General features: G+C 41.1%; 1 protein-coding gene across 1 annotated transcript; it reads left to right on the top strand.

The window, feature by feature from the left end:
* Window positions 1-258: 258 nt before the first annotated feature.
* On the top strand, window positions 259-21,561 carry LOC123365283 (carbonic anhydrase 2-like). Its single transcript, XM_045008002.1, is given in 8 exon segments — window positions 259-283; window positions 286-486; window positions 1,532-1,729; window positions 14,964-15,082; window positions 15,682-15,774; window positions 17,099-17,161; window positions 18,078-18,233; window positions 20,710-21,561. Coding segments are annotated over 8 exon segments (975 nt in total). The 3' UTR covers window positions 20,830-21,561.
* Window positions 21,562-21,967: the final 406 nt, after the last annotated feature.

Below are 21,967 nucleotides of genomic sequence, written 5' to 3'. Positions count from 1 at the left end.
CTGAGGCGAGGGCAGCGGGCAGGGCCGCGTGCGCACCCGCGCTGCAGGTGAGGGGCCGGCCCGGGGCTCTCGCGGAGGGCGGGCGCGGCGGGAGTCGCTCCCGTTCGCATCCCCAGGGCGGGTGAGGACAGCGCTGGCTCGCGCGTCCCGGCCGCCCCGCGGGGGTCCCGGCCAGCCGGGGGATGGGCTGTGCCCAGCCCGGCGGCGGCTGTGCCGGTCCCGGGCCGCGCTGCGGCGGCGGCGGCGGCGGGACGGAGGATGGCGACGGCAGGTTATAAAGGGCTCGCTGCCTCTCCCCGCCCCCTGCGCGGGCTGAGCCGGAGCAGGAGTCGCCCTCCTCCCCCCGCCGGCCTCAGACGGGGGCATGGAGTTGGCAGGCGCCTATAAAAGCCCCTGACGGCGAGCCGGGGCCACCGTCCTGCAGGAGCCGGCCGGGCCAGGAGAGCGAGACCATGTCCCGTCACTGGGGTTACGCCAGCCACAACGGTGAGCGAGCCCGCGCCGGAGGCTGCAGCGCGCCGGGCTCCATCCCCCGGGGGTCCCCGGCCGGCTCCTGGCTGCTCCGCCGGCACCTGCCGCAGCCACCCGTGGGCGGGCGGGCGGGGCGGCTCAGCCTGCCCCGCTGCTCTGTGCCCCTTGGCAGCGCCGGCTCCGCTGTCCGGGGCATGCCCTGCCTGGAGCCGGGCGCTGCTGCGGCTGGCACAGGGATCGCATTGCCTCTGGCACCGGGGCGCAGCCGGCTAGGGGCGCTGCGGCGGTGGAGGGACCGGCCCCAGCGCGATCTACCCCGCTGAAGCCCATGGGAGCGCCTCCGGATTTACCCCGGGGCGAGTGGGGAGAGCGAGATCGGAAGCCGGCTCCTAGGAGCCCCGATTGCTCTAGCTGGGGTGTGGGGGGGGGTCTGATGACGTGCAATCACTGTCCCCCTGGAAATGCAGTTCCTGGCAGAGGCTTTGCCACGCAGATGCGCGGTCCCGGGGCGATCTTCATTTTCCAGCCCCACGAGCTATTTCCCCGAACCGCTGGACAGTTCAGCCGAGGGTGGCTCTGTCATTTGTGATGAAGTTTCTCTAACAGATCTGGGCTAGGTGGGGGAGGCTGGAGCATCTTCTGGTTTCTACGCTCTTACAAAACTCGTGACAGCAATATATTGTAGCTCTTCAAACCAGATGTTGGCTGGGGGAGAGGTCCGACCTCTGTCCTCTGCACGTCCCAACCCCTGCTAAATGCCGTGAGGGGCTGGGCGGGCAGTCAGTGCAGGATCGGGCCCGCCTGCATCCGCGTCTCCTGAGTGCTCTCATTTAATGCGCTTGAGACCAGCGGCTCTCTAACGCGAATGGCCAGTTCTCAGGATCTGTGGGTTTATGCGGCAAGGACCGGAGTTGGCGAAGACAGGTGCATCGTTAAATGTTGACGCAAGAGTTAAAGCCTCAAATGCACTCCTCTGTTGCATTTGTTATAAATTATTTCCACCCTCTGTGCCTTGCCTGCGTCTTTTTCACACCGGATCTGTGTGTGCTTTCTCCTGCAGGACCTGCCCATTGGCATGAGAATTTCCCCATTGCCAACGGAGAGCATCAGTCCCCTATTGATATTAACACCGAGTCCGCTCAGTACGACTTTTCTCTGAAGCCTCTGCATTTCAGTTATGACCCCTCCACAGCTAAAAACATCGTCAACAATGGGCACTCTTTCAATGTGGAGTTTGACGACTCTGCTGACAAATCAGGTGAGTCCTCACTTCCAGGGGCTCCTGTAAGGGATTGAAATTGGACAGACTGGGAAGAGGAGAGAGGATTTTAACACTTTTCTCCTACTAAAACTTTGTGGTGAAATCCTGCTCCCACTGAAGTCAATGGGAGTTTTTGTCTCATGGGGTCAGGATTCAACCCATGAAGATTCATTCAGGCAACCTTTGCTCTAATTAAAAGAAAGTTGATATTTTCTGACTTGTCCTACCTACCCTGATCCCAAGGCCACTGAAGTCAAAGGGAATCTATTCAGTGAATTCAGTAGGATTTGGATCATGCCTCAAATGCACAATAGACAGAAGTAAGGTAATTGATCAGGGATGACAACGTGTATTTCTCCACCTGAAAAATATTAGCTTTGAGTGATACCTGCCAAATGGTTACAGTAAACTGCAGGATGCACTGCAGGAAGAAAAGGATAACAGAATAGCAAAACAACTAAAATTAGTAACTTGAAATGATTTGGAAATAGCTTCTTCAGTTTTATATTTTTGCTGCCAACAATTGTAAAGCAGAAAAATGGGGCATCTCTCCAGGTCAGTACTGGAACAGTCAAGAAATGAGTTTGATATTCTCTAATTCAAATCAGCATCAGCCCTGGCATTCCCTGACTTGGGGCTTTCTAGATAAAGATGGCAATACATGTAGCATATTCCCACACAGTTTACTGAGAGCTAGCTATTCTGCGGTATTTCAGGAGCCTGTTCATTGTACTGTACTGACAAGGGCCTGATCCTGCAAACCTCTATCCACAAACCTTACTCACAGAAGTAGTTCCATTGAAGTGGATGAGAGTATTTGCATGAGTCTGGGCTACTTATATGAGCAAGGGTTTTGCAGGGTTGCTCCCTAACTATAATTTCTCAGCTGGTGGGATTTGCAGAAATCACCACCCTTGTACAATGAATGTGCCTCTATTTTTAATTTAGAAAGAGGAAAACAATCCCTCTGTAGAGAGAGTAGCTGCCTTCTCTAGACATTGCCTGATTTAACTTGCTTGAGCAAGTGCCCTATTTTTCCTAAGCAGTTCCTTGGCAATGTCATTTAGGGGATGGTGCTGAAAACAAATTATCAGTGCCTACACCATCTTTTGTGTGTGTGTGAGAGAGAGAAGCTAGGCAGTATTGTAGCTGTTCAAAACTGTAATGAAAACTCAACAACATATGTTCCTACCTGCCATTAGAGTAAATGGAACTAAATGGATAGCTAAATGTTTCACAAATGTATAGGCAAGGATATACAATTCAGTCAGAACATCCACTGTAGCATGAATATCTGTTTTGTTTCAAAAGGTGATTCTGACTCACAGAGTTTTCTAGTGCCCAATTTTGTGCTGAGAACTCTTAAGTCCTGTGAAAGTTGATTGGAATTGACATTGCTCAGCACCATGCAGGTTCAAACCTTTAGTGAATTTTAACTATGTCATGAGAAGTGGGAAACATGATGATAAATTACAAAAAGCAGATTTGCTTTGTGATGGTTTACTAGGGCCCCATCCTTCTCCCTTTGCGCGCGCGCGTGTGTGTGTGTGAAGATGTTGTGAAACTTCATTTAAATTCAGTAACTCAGAAACAGAAAACTGCCAGGATATATAAAAGTTTTCATAAATATCCTTTGGAAGAACAGCTCCTAATGAAAAAAAAAAAGCACAGAAATTGAACATCTCTATTCTGTGAGAATGATTCACGCACAGCTACAGCTTGCAGAGAGTGGGAGGAGGAGGGGATGAGAGTGAAAAATACAGTAGCTCTACAACTCATCAAGCACTGGACTGGAAAAAAAAGAAGAAAACATTATACAGATATCTATATAAATTCACTTGAAGGTTGATTCTGCAATCTCTGTTAGTCTTTTGAAAATCACCGTACATAAAAATCTAGCTGGGTGCACACTTAGTTGATTCATTTGCATGCATTTAACTAGTTAGCCTAGTTTTACTAGCCTAGTTTTACAACACAACAAAAGCTGCTTATGACTTGGTTACATTTCATGCACTTCCTTATACAACATTCTGATGCTGAGCAGGATTATTTCTTTACCAAGTTCCTGGTTAAACATCATGTAGCAAGCAGAAATTTTAAGAATTTATTTTATCTGCTATCCCTTTTTTACATTAAAAATTAAGGACCTGATCCTGCAAATACTTACCAAAGGGTGTAGTGCTCAGTCCCATGAGAAGTCCCATTTATGCTTGTGGGACTATTTAATGTAGTAAGCACACCATGAAGTAATAAGTAAAGCCCTGATTTGTGACTAATTTTACATACAAGTAATTTTATGCAAAGAAGTAGTCCCATTGGTCTAGATCCTGCAAACACTTAAGCATGTGCATAGCTTTACTCATGTGACTAATCCCATTGAAGTCAACAGCACTACTCTTGTGACTAAGGTTATGCATGTACTTATGTGTTTGCAGGATCAGGGCCTTATTGTTTACAGAATCAGGCCGTGTCCCAGAAATTACAGGCACCGGTTCTAATGTCTCAGTAAAAATAGGTGCAAGAGCAAAAAGCATGTTTTTGGATAAAATCTTTTGGAATTGCATCATTGTGACCATTATACAGTTCTCTGATTCAGACAATATTTAATGTGGTCATTATTAATAAAATCATTAAAATAAATAGAAATTGGAGATCAGAATATCTAGATACTTGATATAAGACATAGCCCCTAGAAAAGAAAAGTTTCCATATATATTTGTTATATAATGCATTGCATGTGTCTTCTGCATGACTAGTCGAGTTCTTAAACACTAATACAAAAAAATTACTTAAAAATCATCCCTCTCCCTTGCTGAGGCACCCAGGTATTGGTCAATGTAATAAAAGTGCAAAATGAATGTTTAAATCTCTTTAAAATAAAACCAATTCCATGTGTTTTTTACAAATACTCTATTGTTATAGGGAAAAAAAGTCTTCAGTCTGCTCTTTTAGAAAATTTGCTCTTTACTAATAACAGGAGCTTATATGTGCATAATTCTTGATTCAGTTTCTATTTTCATTATTCCAATATCCCAAGCATGTTCAATATTCTAAAAAACTCCTTTGTATAGTAATGTTTTAAGATGGCTAAACTAATCATGATAGAAAAAGGTTTGTGATAGCTTTAGAAATTTAAATTTTTAGAAACCACTAAGTATTGAGAGTAACCTTTTTTGAAAAATGTTTTATAAAAGCTTTCAGCCCAATCCTGCAGCTCTTACTCACAAGTGTAGTTCTTCTGAAGTTCTTGGGACTACCGGTATGAATTAGATGGGCAGGATTAGACCCTGGGCTTTTTAAAGTGTGTCCTTAATATTTTACGGTTACTAGTTCAGCCTTAGAAATGCTGTAAGTAATGAAATGCCCACAAATCAATAGTGACATTTATTTTACTCAAGCGTTTTTCTATTTTGAAAGGCCATGATTTTCCCTTAGTATGGACATTTTATGTATTTTGTTTTGTTTGCAATTTTACGGAAAGCTTTCTGAGACTGTTTGTACCAAGCAGGATACAAACTCCTCCTTCAATTATTTTTATCTTCTCTTCAATTCTTGTGGTTGAACTTTTCATTTGGCTTCTCCATGTCAGCACATCATTTTGGAGGAGGCAGGAGTGAGCTTCCCAGCCTGGGTCAACAGACTTCTGTCAGCGGGGCTCACGCTAGCACTCTAAAAATAGCTGTGTAGACCCTGTTTGAAGTTGCAGCTTGGGCTAGGAGCTCAGGCTCTGAAGCTCACCTCACCCTTCCCTGGGCTTCAAACCTCGGGCTGCAACTTCAGAGCGCTGTCCATACAGCTATACAGCGAGTGCTAATGTGAGCCCTGCTAACCCGAGTACGTCGTCCCGGGCTGGGAGGCTTGCTCTCACTTGCTCCAAAGTCCTGTATAGACATACTCTGTGGTCTTTTAGTAATAATGAAAGTGTGAGTATTTCCTAGCAATGGCATTTAAAATGTCTGACACTTTAAATAAGGGCAAATAAGTCTCTTTGCTACAAATACCATAGGGACTGAATCAAAGACTACAGTGTATCCATTCTGATATCTCAGAAATGCAACTACATCAATGGAACTGCTCAGGGTAGTAAGCATTACAATCAGTATTTAGTGTTTGCAGGATCAGGCCCAAAAATATCATAATAAATTAACCTTATTCTTGGGATTTGTCCCTACTGCATTTGTAGCAAAGAAAATATTTAAAGTTACAGGCACTTTAAATCCTGTTGTGAGGAAATAGTTACACTTTCACTATTGCTAAATGATAGTAAGAAACAGCGACTAACCAAAGTTGACAACTGACTTGTGTCAGGACAGCTAAAAGTGTCAAGAAAACCTGTAGCCTGCTTATAACCTGATTTATATAAAATTTCTCAGAAATGTTTTCACAATACGCACAATACACAATAGGGCCTTAATTTCAATGACACTGCTCACAGTAGTGAGCACCATGCTCTATAGCAGATCAGATGCTTACAGAAGCAAAGAATCCTGTCAATAATGAATTTGTTTTATAATCATAGTATAAACTGATCTATTTTTTAGCTATAAAGATGATACAATATAATTGGAAAGTCTGATTTAAAGCTCTACAGCTAATAGTAAATAGCCTGGTAATTTCTCCTTATGGCCAGCTCTTTATTAGTCATTTCTTTTCTTCTTTTTTTATAATTGCTTTTAAGATAGAGAAAATATTCTAAGTCAAGCTACAAACTCATGTAAATTAGACATTTTTATGGAAATACAATCACAATAAAACCTTAAAGTTACTCTGCCATCCATGGGAGGTCAAAATATAGGGCCAACTTTGACACTAGTGCTGCATGGAAGACTCTCCTCAGTAATTTTAAGCAAGTATATATTTTTCAAGTGATTCTTTCTATAATGGAAAAGAATGGAGGTGCCTCGGGGGCCATTCACACACATTTCTTTAATTATGACTCAGTGTAAACAGACCAAGGAATATTTGTTATCCTAGGAGAGAGCGTGTGGGCACTGCTTGGTTTGCAGTGAGTTACACTGAAAGTTGTGTCGCTGTTGGATTTTTCCATTTCCCGCTGAAGCAATGATCAGTTTAGGGAGGAAACATATAGGTCTGCAGTCTTCAAGATAAGACATTCTGAACACAGCCTTTGACACGGGTGGTCTATTTTTAGGCCCATAAACACTGATGGTATAACATTAGGTATTGCCCAATGTTACATGTATATATCCAGAATTCTAAATCGTTACATTACTAACCAATGTCTAAACCAATATTTTGAATCATGAGGGGAACTGACTGTATAGAACTCCTGTGGCTAAAGAAATGGAGAGGCTAACCTCTGTGCTTCAGGACATACCTGTGCGAGTCAGAACTTTCTCACTGTTATAGTCCAAGGCAGCCGTTGTATTATGCCTTTCAGTTATGTTTTAAACTATAAATCTTCTGGCCATAAATCAATTTTGGAATGGGCACATAGAGTGTGAGGAAACTCTCCTCACTTCATTCAACTCCCTCCTTAAGAGTCGCTTCTACTGTGACAACGGAAGAAATTAGTCAACTAATCACAGCTAAGTTGGCCAGCACTTATTTTTAAAATATACAGCTAATAAGATGCGTGCCAATCATCCCCATATTCTGTTGCTGAGAGAGACAAGCTTTTGAACTTACGCAGAGCTCTTCTTCTTCGTGTAAGCTTGAAAGCTTGTCTCTCTCAGCAGCAGAAGTTGGTCCAGTAAAAGATATTACCTCATCCACCTTGTCTATCTAATATCCTGGGACCAACGCAGCTACAACAACACTGCATACAGTCATCTCTGTCTTTTCTGTTTGTCTGATGTATCACTTTCCTTAGCCTCTTTCATTTGTTCATTTACTGGCAGGTGTAAAAGACTTGTAAGCTCTTTGGGGTAAGGGACCCTGCCTTCCTATGTCTCAGTTCATCATTCATCAGATGGCAAGGAAAATGAGCACCTGTTGGTACTATTGTAATATTTTGCAATACACAATACACTTTTTAGTAACAGTTTCTAGAATTGTTCCATAGATACAGCTGCCAGGAGAGAAAGTGACATATTGTTACCACAATATAATTTAAAATAATCTTCATTCTTACAATATGGCAATTATCAATCCAAGGACAACTCATACAAGATGAAATTCACCCCAGTGCAGAGGGTGCACACAGGGTCTGACCATTTAAAACCCATAGAAATTCCTTGCTAAGGGATAATGTAGGACTTAAGTGCTGCAGTGGGCCTTGTGCCCTGGTGAATTTCACCCATAGAGGTTTGGTGTTCCTGATCTGTTCCCCTCCTATGTTAACAGCAATGCACTTTACTCACATTTTTATTCATGATTAATAGGGATTTCTGACATACATTATGTTTAATATGCATAAGTTGTATCTGCAAATGGTTTCACTATAGGGAAATTTGTTTAACTGTACCCATTGAAAACAACCTTTTCTGACTCTGTTAGAAGTAGGATTGCCAATTTTGGTTGGATGTATTCCTGGAGGTTTCATCGCATGATATAATCTTTAATGAAATTTTAATTTTTAATTCCTGGAGACTCCAGGGCAATCCTGGAACATTGGCAACCCTAGTTAGAAGCCATTTGGGGAGCCTGATAGAGTAGAAAGTGTGTTTTTGGGAGATAAGATAAAAGAAATGAAACACTTCTCGTTATGTGCCATATTTGCACATACTATATATATGTTGGCAGCTTGACAATGACTGTGACTCACCCAGACTGAACTTTTCGGTATGGCCTGTGTGTTAACTAGGGACAGCCCACCCCTACTTAAGGACTCAAGACTATTGTGTGAAAATGTTCTTCAGATTTTTCCTTATGCCATGAGTCCATTGTGCATCTGTAGGGAGGTGTCTGTGTACCTGTATAAGCATGGGTGTATGTATGTACTTATGTATGCACACATATATACATTATATCTATATATAGATAGATATATAATGCCATTAAGTTGTTAACGCAATTATATTTTAATATTATATATAAACATAAAAATATAATTGCATTAACTACTAATGGCATGAAGAGTACTCTGGTCAGCATGCGCGGGGAGTAGCCTTATATCCTTAAACAGGGCAAGCTATCCTTAGCTGACACTCTGGCCGTATCTAAAAGTTCAGTCAGGGTGAGTCACGGTCACTGTCACGCTGCCAATATACAGTTTGTGCAAATATGGCACATATTGAGAGTGTTTAATTCTTTTATGTTATCTCCTCAAAACACCTTCTACCCTCTCAGGCTTCCCAAATGGCTTCTATTAGAGTCAGATGAGGTTGTTTATCAGCAGTAACTGTCACATAGTTTTCTTTTGGTGAAACTTACTGCAGAGGTTTCCCACAACTTACTGCATCACAAGGTGAACTCGTCCATTCAGAACCATTGGTCCTGCCTTACTCTCTTACTCTCTGCTTATTTTGATATATTCTCCTAGGACGGATGCTTGGGAGAGATAAAATAAAAGGGAAACATCTCCCCAAAAGTGACATTCTGTCCTGAGTATTGGCAGCCTTACAGAAAGTATGACTCACCCTGGCTGAACTCTTCAGTATATGAGCTGGGGAAGCCCACCCCCTACATAAGTACTGAGAATCCCTGAGCATGTTCTTTAGTGTACTCCCCATCCATTAACAGTACAGTGTGTTCAAGTATGGCATGTTTTGAGTAATATTATTTATTTTATCTCCTCAGCCTTTTTTCTATCTTATATACATTTGTCTATATGGCAGTGTTTATCATTATATATATATATATACTGTGCATATATTTACATATTATACACACAATGTATATCTCTTCTATATCCACATTCTATAAAATCATTGCTTTCAAAAGGGAAAGGCAGGTTGTATGGGGGAAGGTTATCCTGAAAGGCTAAAAAGTGGTGTTCTGTGAATGCTGGGGTTTTTATTTGAGAGGACTCTGAATTAGCACTAAATTCCATAGATTTTGAGCAGTGGACTTCCACCTTGCTTGGATGACTCTATTTTTTCAGCTATAGGAAAATGTTCCATTTTTACTCATTTCCATTTGAGGAGTATTTCCTTATTCTGCATTTATTCAGATTAACAAGCCTTAGAATAGTTTATTTCCTATCAATTTGATTTGTGTAAGTGGAAGATTTCATTCAATGTCTGAATTATTTCATGAAGGAATCTTGCAGTTTAGCCATTTGGATTCTTTCCAAGAAAAGCCTTTCCCTGAATAAGATAAATTAGGGCTTGCTCTTTATAGTGAGTACATCCCATCAGTGTTTGGAATCCCAGCAGTAATGCCACAGTATTCCTGCAAAGTTTAACATAAAGGACCCGACTCGTCTCTAAATAACATCCATGCTACCCACACAGTTTAGGTCTAAATTACTAATGCTCTGAAATAAATGGGAGAGGTAACTGCTCAGTAAAACTTCTTTTACAGTGGAATGGCCTGGCCCATGTAACCAGATACCTTTGACTGTGTAGATATCTCTTAATCAACAAAATATCCTTTTAGTTCTACACACTCTACAATCTCACCAGGAAATGTTAGGGCCAAATCCAGTTTAATCTATTCATGCCGGGAATCCCAGTGACATCAATGGGATTTTTCACATGGGTAAGGTGAGTAGGATTTGATTATTAAACTTTCCTACAAGTCAAAGCACTCTTAGCTCCTTTGTAAAGTGTTTTGAGATCTTCTGATGCTAACTTCTATGTAACTGCTTGGGGTATTCATCATCATCATCATCAGAAAAAAATCACATTTGTAGCCCATCATCTGTCACATGAGCCTTAGCCACAGAATAAGAGTTATTGCTGTATATAACATGCTGCTTTGAGAAAGGAACATGTGACAGAGATTGGCTGTTTACTTTTTCATCCCACACTCAGCTAGCAATTTTCTTCTGCTCACATTTACTTGTGCTTGTGTTGTGCACCCATGGAAGGGCTGCAGGTTGGTATGCAGTGGGGAGGTACTGTTCCTGCACAGTCACTCTTCCCTTCTGTGTGCCACAGCTACTTCTTGTAATTTTGCCTCAGGGCAGATGGAAACATATATGCCTGGATCTTTTGCAGATAGATTTAAAATAAAATCAGTTTCAAGAAGAAATGGGTTAAAGCCAGGAAATTCAGAACTGGATTTAAACTTCCCTAGCATTCAGGAAAGGAGTCAAGAAGATTGGACTTCAGTGTTTTTAGTTGCAAGTGAAATAGATGAAGCAAGCAAGAGGGAAAGTTCACAGTATAAATGCTCTTGCAGTTCTTCAGGCAGCTATTAAATTGTGGGAATGTTGACAGCTGATAACATTAAGGATTAAAAAAGGTCTTTCTGGATAAAAATGAATTTCTAACATGTATGTTTTGCATGTCAGATTTATTTTAAACTTCAGTTCTTTGGCATCACTGATAAGTGGTAACAAAAATTAATAACTGCTTAGTATGCACAAGAGGGCTGTTTTTTAATTAAGCCTGCTGAATTGGTTTGTTCACACTAATCTAATTATTATTTTTGTTGAATGATCTGCTCCTGTCTTTTGAATCCTGTGACTCAAAATAAGCTAGCACTGGATTTGAGAACCACAGAATAAGAAAAAGTAAATAAAAACGTTCAGGAGATTTTTGTCCACCTTGTGAATTTTATAAAATCCTAACAATATTCCTAAAGAAACCACACTGCAGGTGGATTTAAGAATAATGTATGGTTCTGCTTCTCAGCACACCTTCCATTGATTAATAGCAGCAGGTCAACCTGCCACAACTATGTAAAATGTTATATGGGATTCAAGAATGGAGTAAATATTAGTCCTTTTATATCTGTAATGAGCAGCTACTCTGTTAGCCAAAGAAAAAGCAAGTATGATATTGAGATGTATTTCTATAACTTAGAGCAGTTCCCTCTTTCTTAAAATGAATCTTGGCAATAATATGGACTAATTGGTTTTAGCAATATTTTTAAAAAAGCAAACAGTTATTTCATTTAGAAAAGAAACACATTCACAACAACTATTTTTACTTAAAATGTCCTAACTTATAGTGCTCTGCTTGAAACAACCATCCTTCATAATTTGTATAGTATAAAATTTAGTATAAAATCTATACATGTCTAGCTACCATAGGCAGAGATCCACTTGTCTTCACACATTATATACACTCACCTTGTAGTTTGGCAATAGGTAGAAAGATGCATGATCTGTTCAGCATTGACTAATATGTTTGAAAATACAATGACCAAAATAAACTATTGAGTCACAAAGAGAAATGTGTGGCGGGAGTTCTGTGGTTTGAATTTAGTTGCCAAAGAAGGAATATCAGGCTAGATTCCTAAAGCAACTTAGTTGTGGTGATGCTCAGTGTTTCCTTGTCTAATTTCAGGTGCCTAGAAAATCACTGGGAATCACAAAGCCTGAGTTAGGGCTCCCTATACAATGAATGAAGGGAGACAGATGCCTAAAAATGGGATTCACAAAGCCAGCTCCCTGCCTAAGCTAGCCAATGGGAAATGGCCAAGCAAGGATAGTATCATAAGCCCAGTTTCTCTCAGGGAATTTGGCACATTAGACCAGGCTACAGGATAGCACCACCCTTGGCTTGGAGTTCTCTGCTGTAAACCCTTTCCCGGAGTTAGACAGCTATGCTGTTTGGCAAGGATCTCAGGGGGACGGGGGAGGGAGAGGAAGGAAGGGAAAGATGAAAAGGGCTCCCTCATAACTCACATAGGATGTAGAAGACTTCTCAGTTCATGTCTCCCCTCTCCACTATGGAGGAAAGAAAGGATGTGAACAGGAATCTACCACCTCTCAGATGAGCTCCCTAGCCACTGGGCTATGGGATATTCTGATATGGGGTACCTTAAGTCTCTCTTGTTGAAGCTGTGGCTAAATAATTAAATTTTCATTGGGCAAGAGAGAGAGAGCATGAGTTAGTGTGAGAATGACTCTATATCATGGTGGTTAGAGCACTCACATGAGACACCCAGATGCCAATGCCCCTTTAATTATTTGAACAGTGGAACAGCTTTAACAGGAGAGAATGAGGGTGCCTCCCCATATCAGAATGTCCCATAGCCCAGTGGTTAGGCCATATGCCTAAGAAGTAATAGATCCCGCTTCTCATCCTGTCTCCTCCTAGTTCAAAGGGGGCTTAAACTGGCTGTCTTCTACAGCCCAGGTGAGTACCCTAAGCTAAAAGTTATGAAGGATCTCCCACAGCTTTTTTGTGTGAGCTCGCATCTGGGGCCCAATCAGTATGTAGCCTCTGACCACACTTACTGGATTGGGCCCCACAGGTGAGTTAGGCAGAGGAATGCCTATCTTCCCCTGGTTTGTGCATCACATGAAGGCTTAGGCATCCAGACTCCTAGAGTAGAGCAGTAGTGCATTTGTCTAGAGGCATAAAATTTGGTGCCACGCCAGTTTAAGCACCTACAGGTTCAGTGGCAGTGGAGTGGGGCTTTTGTGATTGCCAATGGGGCCTGATTTGGGGATGTAGGCACCTAATTGCCACTGTAGGTACCTAACTCCTTTTGTGACTCTAGCCCAAAGGGTATATTATGCATATTGCACTTAAGTTTTTCAAATCTTATATTATACCTACAAAGCTGTAGACTTGACAATGGAAGCTAAGGTTGTTGTGTATATCTTAAATTGCATTTTCTTGTGACTAAAGTCTTGAGTCATTCCCTTTACACCACTGTAATTTCCCCTCTCCCCAGTTGTCAATGGCTATTTTAGTCTGTACTTGCATATAGTCAAAGTTAGCCAAAACTGAACAAATAGTGGCCTATTGTAATCGGCACTCAATTTACATACTCTCACACATGCACACACTGGAACAGTTATATGTATGGACTGTTTGCAAACAGAGAAAAGCATCTTTATTCCATTGACCTATTTTGTTCGTGATGCATCATCCAGGCACTTTTATGGTAACATATAGCACTTTTCTGTCACTTTGCAAGTACAAAATTGGGTTTTAGGGTCTATATCATCTTAAATTTTATTCCTAAAATACCTTTGCTTTTCAGATAATACCAGCTTAAACAATTAGATTGTGAGGCCTAAATGCTCTGCAAAAGAACAATTTGGCCTAAAGCTTTCTCTGTTTACCCACAAGATTTGCTCCATTGACTTCAGTAGGATTACTTATTACCTGTTTTGGGCTTGGTGCTGCACATGAAGACATAGTTTACCTGCCCTGAGCATTTTCCAGGCTCAGGGCTTTATCCTGCATCTCACAAGGGTGGGCTGTTCGGAGTATAAACACAAGCTAAAAATTAATGAGCAGGATAGGGAATTCAGGGAGTCCAATCCTGCATAACTGAGAATGCTACTGAGTGCTCTGGTTACACTAGGAGCTAGTTACTGTAGTAGCAAGAGTAATACCAAATAGGTGCCTCACTTCCAAACCTATGTTTCCTCAGACCCGACTCACATTCCACTCCCTATTTTACCAATATTTTGGAGGGGATCAAGGGAGAGGCTTGAGATTTACCTCACTTTAGTGAGAAAGGCTATGCCTAGCATTTAACCTCACCTGTGCCTGTGGCTGGGCTTTACTCATACTTACACTGAAGCATAGCAACGTTGGGCTCCCCGCTGTGCACCATGACTTTTGCAGGATTAAGGCCTACATAGGTGACATAAAATGAAAGGGCAATTTGCATGAGTAAAGCAAACAGGTTTAGGTGTTTAAGAGCACTTTGGTGGAACATTTCTATATGGCCCTAGAATTTTGGCTATTCATCTTTCTAGAATTTTTTATTTATAATCGTGACAGAAAAGTTTCTCACAAACCTTTCCTAAATCCAATCACCTTGTATTATTAGCATGGCTGGTTAATTGCCGATGAATCTCATACATGAAAGGCATTTAAGTTTTTAGATGTCTGGTATAGACTAGGGCTAGTATTAGCATTGTATTGTAAAAGGTAATCCAGAGTAGCATGGTAGTATGCAGAGCAACAAAAATGCAGTCTCACTTAGGCTAGGTCTACAGTACACACTTACTTCATAATAACTATGTTGCTCAGGGGGTTGAAAAATCAACATAGCTACTCTCCCATCAGCTTAGAGCATCTTCATCAGAAGCGCTGCATTGGTGCAGCTGCATTGGTGCACCTGTGCCAATACAAGTTTGTAGTGTAGACCTGCCCTTAGAAGCCCTGAGTTCAGTGTTCTGTTTTAGAATAAGGCTCCATAACAAAGGAGGTGAGGCAAATACTAATGGAGACTGTTTGTTTTGCAGTGCTGAGAGGCGGAGCGCTTGACGGAACCTACAGACTGATTCAGTTTCATATTCACTGGGGCTCCTGTGAAGGCCAAGGTTCTGAGCACACTGTGGATGGAGTGCAATATGATGCCGAGGTAGGACCGGATTTTTTTCTTATAGGGGACTGTACACATTAGGCATTTTTTCTTAAAATTTCCCATCAGTGCAACTCCCCCAGTGGCAGCAATGCGGGGAGTTCTAGCTGGTAAGAAAACATGGTGGTTCAAATGTCGGCTGCTGGTCTACAATAGTTCTCTCAACTACACAAGCGGCGACCCCAGTTTGAGAAACACTGATTTAGAGAATCCTTTTAAAAAACCAGAATACTTAGATTTAAAATAATTAGGCCAAACCCTGCAGTTGTTGCTTCAGCAAAATTCCCTCTGAAGTCAACTGGAGTTTTACCAGAATAAGGACTGCAAGATATGGCCCATACTTGGCATTTAGAAATGTTTTTGAAAATAAGTATGAGAAGCACTTCTTATAATTATAAATATCTATTGCACAAATTTCTACAAGAGACATAAAAGCAAATCAATGATGCAACAATTTCATAGCTATATGCAAAACTTTGCAAGTTTCAGCAGTAAAACATCATCTGTGTTAATGTTTAGTAAATGGTCATCTATTGGTTGAGATGCTCTGGTAGATGGAAGGTGCTGTTTATAAATATCTCTTGTCTCCTTGATCCTAGCTTCACTTGGTTCACTGGAACACAAAATATGGTAGATTTGGTGAAGCTGTGAAGCATCCTGATGGCTTGACTGTGGTAGGCATTTTTCTGCAGGTTAGTTGAACAATCACCTTATTATTATTATTGTAATGTATTGTTTGTATTGCAGTAGTGCCTAGGTGCTCCATCATGGTAGGTCCTGTACAAACACAGAACTAAAACATTCCCCCCACCCCAACAAGATTACAATCTAAGGCAGTGGTCCCCAACCTTTTTGTGGCCAGTAGCACATTCATGTTTTCAGAAGAGTGTGGCGGGCACCAACAATTACTCACATACAGGGCTCGCTCCAGGCACCAGTGGAGCAAGCAAGTGCCTGGGGCAGCACATGCTACAGGGCGGCATTCCATCCATTCTGCAGAGTCGGAGTGGTTTGGGTTTTTTTGTTTTGTTTTTGTGTTTGGGGGTTTTTTGGCGCCAGTTCTGGGCAGTGCAGAGAGAAGCCAGAGAAAAGTCGGGAGGACAGAGAACACTGGCACCCGCAACCTGCAGCCCCGGAGTTCTCTGTCCCCAGTAGGCGCGGTGCCATGGCTTCTCTCCTCTGCTGGGCACTAGGTGGGCGCACATAAATGCCTTGGCGGGCACCAAGTTGCCCACGATCACCACGTTGGGGACCACTGATCTAAGGCCTTATCTACACCCAGAAGTTGTACTGCTTTAGAAATACCGTAGAGTTAAAGAAGTATGTCTCCCAGAGTTATAGTGGTATAAAGGTGCTTATACTCAATAAGTCCTTCTGTATGGGAAGAGTAGTAATATATATTGATCTATGGCTGTTCATACCAATATAATTGTGTCCACACTAGGATTGGTATTGATATAACTATGCCATTAAAAAAAAAATCACACGGTATAAAAACTATGTGTAAACCAGGCATAAATAACCTATTTTCCCTTTCCTTTGTCACTCCTCAATGGCAGGATGTTTTGTGCTAGATTAATTTGCTTTGCTTTGCTTAATATAAAGGTTGAGAAATACACCACCAGCTAAAGAAGAAGATTTGTCTCTATTGTTCTCCCTCTATTCTGGTCATGTTGGTTTTGTTGGGAGTTTAAATTTGACTTCTGAGAAATGAACAGTTAAAGTTCAATAATACATCCACATACTTTAAAAAGAAAATCATTTTATTCTGTCCCACAATCCTTGACTTCTGAAGATTAGTCAGCACAAGCCATTTGTGCTGACTGGCAAACTTCATATGCTTTACAATGTGAGGGAACAGCTACTTTCGTCATTCAGCATTATGAGAAATCTCTATGAAACTAATTGGTGCTGTGATGATGTAATTTAAAATGTGTCTTCAGTCAACTATAGTGGTAACTCTGAGCCACCACATATACACCTACTTACTTTCTTTTCATATGGTTTGCATTACAGGTGGGGAGTGACAGGCCTGGGATACAGAAAATTATTGATGCACTGGACTCCATTCAAACCAAGGTAGTATATGATCTCTATACCAACTGACAACAAGCACAGCTGTTTTCTATAGTCTTCTTCTTCAAAAGTGCAAAATTGAAGTTCCTTACTTCTGCTTTCTATATGCAAGTACTAGAGTAGAACAGTTCTCCATGTCATCAGCACTGATGCCTTTGTAATCCCTACCCTGATGAGAGCTCAAATATATATATTTTTTAAATTAGGCTAATAGAAGATATGCAGCATTGTAGGTCATCCAGCAATTGGAAAGAATTTCTGTAAATAATGATTTCAGACCATTATGATTGTGTGCTTCTGGCTTTCAATTGCAGTGGAGTCCATAGTAGTTATACTGGGCCAGGTTCATCCCTGGTGTAAATCAAATGTGTTATACTGATGACTGAAGTCGATGAGAGTTTGGCCATTAACATCACATAGCAGAACCAGACCCACACATTTTTATAAGCAGCAAAGAATCCTGTGGCACCTTATAGACTAACAGACGTTTTGCAGCATGAGCTTTCGTGGGTGAATACCCACTTCTTCAGATGCAAGAACCAGACTAACACGGCTACCCCTCTGATACTTGACACATTTTTATATTTGCGGTGTCTCTTTTGCCATCTGTGTATGGGATATAGATAGTGGATGTTTGTGGAGGAAGAGGCAATAACTTTAGACATTTGAAACAAGGATTGAGGGCTTGATCCTGGAAGGTGCTGAGCAACTTTAACCCCAACAGACTTCAGCAAATTGTAGGAGGGTCTCAGTACTGTGCAGAATTAGCATCCATCTCTCTCTCTCTCTCTCTCTAAAGCAGGGGACGCACTTGGCCAGAAATATCAAACCTCCCTTAACTAGCTCCACTAATGCAAGCAAGGTGTATTTTCCAACTAGTCTTACACCACAGTTTTAACAGGCTGTTCTATCTTTATAGGGCAAGCAAGCTTCCTTCACAAACTTTGATCCCAAGAATCTGCTTCCCACATCCCTGGATTACTGGACTTACCAAGGTTCGCTGACCACTCCCCCTCTACTCGAATGCGTTATCTGGCATGTTCTGAGAGAACCCATCAGTGTCAGTTCAGAACAGGTAAATCTTCAGTAGCTAAAGGTCATTTTTTATATGAAAATACTCTCATTTGCCTTGGTTTAGACTTCAGTGGCATCTTCTGCTGAAGCTGCAGCTTACATTACTGGAACAGAATAGAGTCCGATTGCAAAGCTTTGTGAAAGAGAAGATAGCATCATGAATCATTGGTTCAATACGCATATCTGAAATGGTTATTTTCTCCCCCTTTGGTAACTGTGTTCATATGTGTGTTGAAGTGGACTTTGCTGCTACTCAGGACAGGAGTCAAGTAGAAATGCCATTATTTGGAATGCAGAAAATTTGCAGCTTCCAGAAGTTTGCATTTTATCTCAAGAAACTCTTATATTGTGCAGCTTGATGACACTGGCAAATGCTCTAGCAGAGTAGAGCACACTGACAAGTTGTGTGTCTCTGGGCATTAGTTCTGTGCACCATTCCTTAATGAAATTATGTAGATTCAAATTTCATCCTCAGGTCTGCAGTGGTTTAGCTAAGAAGATAAAAATAGGACCTTTGAGTCTATAAATATAAGCCATATCTGAAGGGCTTTAGTTTACCCTCAAAGGTTTAAATCAATTTTACCAATGGCTATTGCTCTAACAATAATAAAATAATTGTGTTTCTTTATTGAGTTGAGATGAAAAGAAGCTGTGATCTGGTGCTGGGCATAATTTAATAAAAGTGCAGGGGAAAGGAAGAGGATGAACTATTGGAAATGTTCATTAAACTACAGTATCTATTACTACTACTAAGATGCTTTGGAGTGTGTCTTAAGCGCGACATCTTTGTTTAAAGCCACAGGAACTATTACTGATGATCAAGGGGACATGAATGTAGCCTTACAACATGGGAGGGGAAATACTCAAAATAAATTAGTGTTTTTCCCTTAGGAAAGCCATCCCCCATCTCTTCCCATCGCAAATCTGTTTATCACATTGCACCTTTCTAAACCAACTACTCAAGACCAAAGCTGCACAGATCATGTATTTTGTCATTCCTAAATGCTGAACAAATCAAGAAACCATAAAACAGTTTGGGAAAAAGGAAATCCTAAAATTTAGCATCTGTTGGGAATGTTTTCACTGGCCTTCCATTCACAGTTGGCAACTGCTTTTCTAAAGATAGGTAGTTTTTGAATATTTGTCATGAGGGGAGGAGGAAGTTTAGGATAGCAAGTCCATAAGAATTGCTATACTGAATTACTGATTATTGGAACACATAGGGTTGCAGCATTCTGAGCCATGTACCATGTCTCTCACTGAAGTTAAAGGCCTCTCGTAAGACAGCTCTTTGTCAATCAGAATGTAGCATGATTTTGTGTCACAGAACCATTCTGCATGTTACAAAATGCTGCAGCCCCCTGGCATACTTCTGTCAGCAATTTCTATTGCTGCGTGTTCTCAGACATGGTGTCCCGAATCAGTTAACTAAAATGAGGACTATTTCTAACCTGCTGGTCACTTGCATTGAATTATATTTGTCTGACCTGTGTCACACATGAGAAAGCAGCATGAATAGCTGAGTGCCTGTGACAAATCCACATGGTGTCCTGGAGTGCTGGGTTTTGCAATTAGTTCTGAATTAGCTAAAGTATGTGTAAAAATCACACACAGGCAAATAGCTCCCTATGGACCACTTCTAAAGAGTCTCCTGTGTGTTGATTATTCTAGCAGGTACCTCAAAGGTGGCACAACATGGATTGTTTTTAATGGAAGTACATGAATAAACACTGTATAGGGTAAATGTCCTACTGCTTGAGAAACCGCACATTTACTTCAACTATTTCAGGGCCTGGCTGTCCCAAGGCACCTTTGGAACAGAAGAATATTATGGCACAATTAAATACAGAGATGGTTCTATTTTAGAGGGCTATGGAATTGCAGATCATGCTTTAGGATAGACCTTCACCTTCTTACTGTACTTTCCAATGGAAATTGAGACCTATTCTCCCCTCACACCAGTTTAACCCCAGGATAGCTTCACTGACTTCTGTTGAAGTAATTTCTGAATTACACCAGTATGAGAAAGGGGTCAAGTAAATGTTATTTAAAAATCAAACTGTCAAAAGAGTTTCAGCTTTCAAAATAGTCAACTGTTCAATTAACCTATAGACCTGGAACAAATATAGAGCCAGCTCTGGCCCACTTTGTGAGGTTCCTGTGATTCAAAAGGTCCAGAAAACTGCCCGAAGATGGTTCTATACCATTCTTTCCCAGCTCTACCAGCACAGGGGGCATGTCGAGGGCCAAAAAGGCTGTGTCAGGGGCAGGAGAGAGTTTGCGTAAAACACCTTGCACTGAGTTCCTTGGCCAGCAAAACAACAAGGGGAGTGATCATTTAGAGATGTCTCTAAGTCACCTTTCCCCATACCCTAAGATTTGCACTGTCTCTGGCTCACAGTATATACCATAAATAGATTTCTGGAGGCATGAGGATGCATCTGAAGATTAATGTTGATCTTTTCTTTTTTCTCCAGCTGTGCAAACTCCGTGGCCTTTGCTTCAGTGCTGAGAATGAGACCCCGTACCATATGATGGACAACTGGCGTCCATGCCAGCCTCTGAAGGGCAGAGAAGTTAGAGCTTCATTCCAATAAGCTAAGCACTGAGCTCATAAGAAATTGCTGTGTTTGTGAGGGAGGGGTCCCTTCTGCTAAGCACAAATCAAACCTTTGCCAGCTGTGCACTGGCAACATTTCTTCTCCTAGATCTCTCACTTCTTCCATTCAGCATCTGAAGTTCTGGCTAATGAAATGTGAAAGACCCTAGACCAAGAGAAAAAGGGTCCTAATGTGTGGGGAAGGGGGAAATCTGTGTGATGTTTGATGATAAATGCTGTGACTGACACTTTGGCTGTTTGGCAAAGCACATAATAACAGCATAATAAGCCATTTTAAGTAACCTCATCTACAGGTGATAGTACATATAACTAACTGTACTCAGTAATGTGAAGCTTTTTTGGAAGCACAGGAATACAGAATAATTTGGACATTTTAAATGTGATTTAAGAGATTAAGTTATGTCAACATAGTGAAAGGCAAATTAATATTGATGATTAAATGTCTTAGATTTTAAGAAACTGAAGTGTAAATATTTTTTAAATTGTTTTACATTTTTAGCCATGGTATCATCGACCTCCATTATGTCTTAATGTTAGTGTGTTAGTTTTTTAAATTACAAAATGTCTTAAATTAAATATCTATAAAACTTATTACCATAGATATAATACAGAGTATCTTTCCATTAAAATAATATATGTCATAATTTAAAAAAGAAATGAATATTGTATTTTAGATAAATTCTCTAATAAAAAAATCCCTATAATTATAGTTCTGTTTCCAGACTCTTATTCAATCCAGGAAAATGGGGCAGGGAGTTTTCTGCATTTGTGTGTGTGTGTATATATATAATTAGACACATAGTACATTAATAAATATTAATTAGAAACATATAATACACAGGGACCAGTCTCACAGGTTTTGTGGCAGAGTTTAAGGAAACAGAAGCTGAAATGTGGACCAGTTTTGGTAAGAGGGTGTTGCCTTATGCAGTCCCTGGTAGCAAAAAGAAGGCAACTATCTTTAACATACAGTATTAGCCTTAAGCAACTGCCCCTGAGGATTAGCAAAACCATTCACATAATAGAGCTGCTTCTTAGAAAGGAGAACAAAATCATACTGAAGACCAAGTTAGGTTCCTAGGGCTTAGGAAGGCCTCTGTCTAAACGGCTTGATT

This window comes from Mauremys mutica, chromosome 2, assembly GCF_020497125.1.
Source record: "Mauremys mutica isolate MM-2020 ecotype Southern chromosome 2, ASM2049712v1, whole genome shotgun sequence".
NCBI lineage: Eukaryota > Metazoa > Chordata > Testudines > Geoemydidae > Mauremys > Mauremys mutica.
Note: the sequence above shows the minus strand (reverse complement) of the source record. Positions and strands in the feature narration are given on the sequence as shown.